The sequence below is a fragment of the Atta cephalotes genome (genome assembly GCF_000143395.1).
Source record: "Atta cephalotes unplaced genomic scaffold scaffold01152, whole genome shotgun sequence".
Lineage (NCBI taxonomy): Eukaryota > Metazoa > Arthropoda > Insecta > Hymenoptera > Formicidae > Atta > Atta cephalotes.
Genome location: NW_012131216.1, coordinates 1 through 3,214, shown reverse-complemented (window position 1 = coordinate 3,214; position 3,214 = coordinate 1). Strand labels below are relative to the sequence as shown.

At 29.2% G+C, this 3,214-nt stretch overlaps 1 protein-coding gene across 1 annotated transcript; it reads right to left on the bottom strand.

The window, feature by feature from the left end:
• Positions 1-169: 169 nt before the first annotated feature.
• LOC105625366 (G2/mitotic-specific cyclin-B3) lies at positions 170-2,556 on the bottom strand (the record flags this gene model as incomplete). The annotated part of the gene is made up of 3 exons (XM_012206699.1): positions 170-454; positions 1,842-1,997; positions 2,101-2,556. Coding segments are annotated over 3 exons (897 nt in total), but the record flags the coding sequence as incomplete, so codon positions are not given.
• Between the last annotated feature and the right edge of the window lie 658 nt (positions 2,557-3,214).

The following is a 3,214-nucleotide window of genomic DNA, read 5'->3' as shown; positions in this document are numbered from 1 at the left end:
TACACACACACACACACACACACACACACACACACACACACACACACACACACACACACACACACACACACACACACACACACACATATATATATATATATATAAAAGGAAATATATAAAAGAAATAAATTAAATATAAATAATATATAAAATTAATACAATTAAATACTTACTTGTGGCTGTATTTGCTGCGAACAGTTTTTAATGTTTCTTTATGCTTCCTATGTAAACTTTGATTCAGAAGATTGCAAATATCTCTTATGTCGTCCAGTTTATAACCGCTATAGTATTCTAATGTTGGATTCCATCCTCCTAGATCTTTCATTAGCAATGCCAATAACAACGCCGCCGCTGCCATTTTGCTATCACTAAATCTGATCATCGTATAATCCATCAACGAGTGTTCCAATATATACCGAGCCAGAGTTAACGTGGGCATGGAGACCTTGGCACACTATTTTCAGATAATAATGATTGAGTTAGTGTATAGATCCTATTCGAATAAGATAGATTTATCAGAAGATAGATCTATCAGATTTTTTAGAATAGATATCGAAAACTAAATTTTAAAATATTAAAATAACTGGTCTCCAATAGAAAAATTGTAATGTAATTGTACTTTTAAAATTGTAAATGTAATTGTACTTTTTTTTACAGTCTAATGTGATTTGGAAATATACACACATACAGAGTTTAGTAAAAACCATAATAATGCTTAAAAGTAGATTCCTGAGATCATTTTGAGACAAAAAATTTAATACCAAAATGTCGAAGTTTTAATAATTTTTCGAATTATAAGTACTTAAAGTTATCGAATCATACTCTCGACATTTTGGTATTAGAATTTTCGTTTCAAAATGATATCGGAAATCTACCCTTAAGCGTTGTTTACTGAACATCCTCTATATAGGTATATACACACTCAACTCGGGTAAAATAGACCAGGAGCGAACAGCGTTAAATCATATGTTATTTTGTAGGTATATACATCAGGTTATATACATCATGTCACATTTGCTCGTTAATTTATTAAGGCCCAAGATTAAACCAATAAAATTAACAAGAAAATAACAATTGAAAATAAGACCGGAATGTGAATAAATATTTCTGATAAATAAAAAGTACATTACAAAAATCAATTTTGTAACAAATTGTCATAAATCAATTATTAAATATTGAATGTAGAGCGAAATTACATCAGTCAATTCTATGGGAAAAATTACAAAAAATGCATACAACCTTTCTAGTTTAGCCATGGACATTAAGAAGATAAAATATTGATACACAGGAAGGCACACAAGAAAGTCTTATTAATGTTATAAAATATATAATATTAATAATATTATAATAGTTAATTAGTGAAATGTTTTTAAATATTAATATCAATTAATTGATATCATATATGATAATATTCTCTTTCAAAGTTCCTCTTCTTGTTTTTAAGAGTTAAAAAATATAATTTCTCTCAACTTTCTCTACAAATACATAGACGTCGATGTGTTCGCTCGTGGCTTAGAACTTCTAATAAAAATTCGAGATTTTTTATATATTACGAAAAAAAAATATCAGATGCGCTTTGCTATCCGATTTGGAGGAACCAAACATAGAGCTTCCAATTGTTGGATGATTGTTATTATAACAATATAAGTCAGTCAGGCCTTATGCATTAATCCTATTGATTCGAAAATATATTAAATCTTAAATCTAATTTCGAATAATAAAACCTACCTTTTTCTTTGAACGAAAATTAGCGGAAGAAGTATTATATCGTCTAATATATTTATTTAAATCTTAAAACAAAATATTCCTATATATAAATCGATAGCTTTGTTACTGCTTACCCTAGCATAACGCCGAAGAAATCTGTAAGAAAGAGGCACTCCCAGGTCAAAATTGACTACTTTTAAAACATTCATTTCCATTTTTATCAGTTCTCTCTGTGTATAAGCGCCATCACATATATATAAGAAATCTTCCACCATTGGTGGTATTCTTTCCTAAAGCCAAAGTTACGAAGTTTTTATCAAGAGCTTATTGTTCGTGACAGGAGTACAATTTTGTTAGGCAAAAATTTTGTGGATATATAATTATAAAATTTACATCAAATTTGCTCGCTATGAAAAGACTTGCAGCGCCAAGCAGTTGTAGAGTCTCTTTCCCGACTGTCATTTTTGTCAGATATAAATCGACAAGTTTTACAGCCAGATATAGGGTCTCATGGTTCAACTCAAATGATTCCTGAACCTCAACCATCCAGTCGACTAGTAGCGCTCTCATCCATTGTGAGAGACATACTTGCCGGTCCATGTAATCGCTGATGGGGAATAAATGTTCTCGTTCCTTCAAGTATTCGAAAATATCCATTGCATAATGTGATATCTGATATGGATCTAGCCAATTTTCGACATCAAAATCCCATTGAACTCCTTCAGGTAATTCTCTTACAGGTACAGCGATTAATAAAGTAGTGGCTGAAACTTCATTCTCTTTCGTAGGAGATGTGGGTTCTCTTTCTTCTGCTATTGATGTTGGTTTGTCATTAGTTTTTTCATCAACCTATAATATATATTTAATCTATTAATACTACATAAACAGTATAAAATCTTCTTCTTCTTTCTCTTCTGTGTTAAGCCTTTGGCCTGTATTACACCTCTCTCATATGCTTGTGATATATACGGTGATTATTCAATTGTCACGAGCATATGGGACCTACAGTTTTAATGCCGGTTCCGAACGGCGGATTTTTCGAGAGGTGTTTCTGTGGGCAGCATAAAGTAAAATAAAATATAGTGTAATAAAAATATATAAATATAAATTATTTTTATGGAAATATATGCAATCAATTACTGCACTGATTAACAGTATTTGCTCCAACAACTGTGTTACACTCTCATTTGCTCGATTTCTCAGGATTTTTTAAATATAAATAGTAAAATGTTAAAAATATATAGTGTAATCCTGTCTTAGTTTTAAAAATTATTTCTTATTCCTTTTCAAAAGTAATTTTTATTTTAGAAATTATATAAAATTTAACAAACAAATTTCATATAATTTCTAAAATTACTTTAATTTTCTTTGTGAGTTTTAGTCTGAGTTTTCTTAAGTTTTCGCAAATAAATGAAATTAAAGAAAAACGTGAATTCTAAAATATCATACATAATAATATATTGCAGAAAAATTTTATATATATATATATATATATATATATATATAT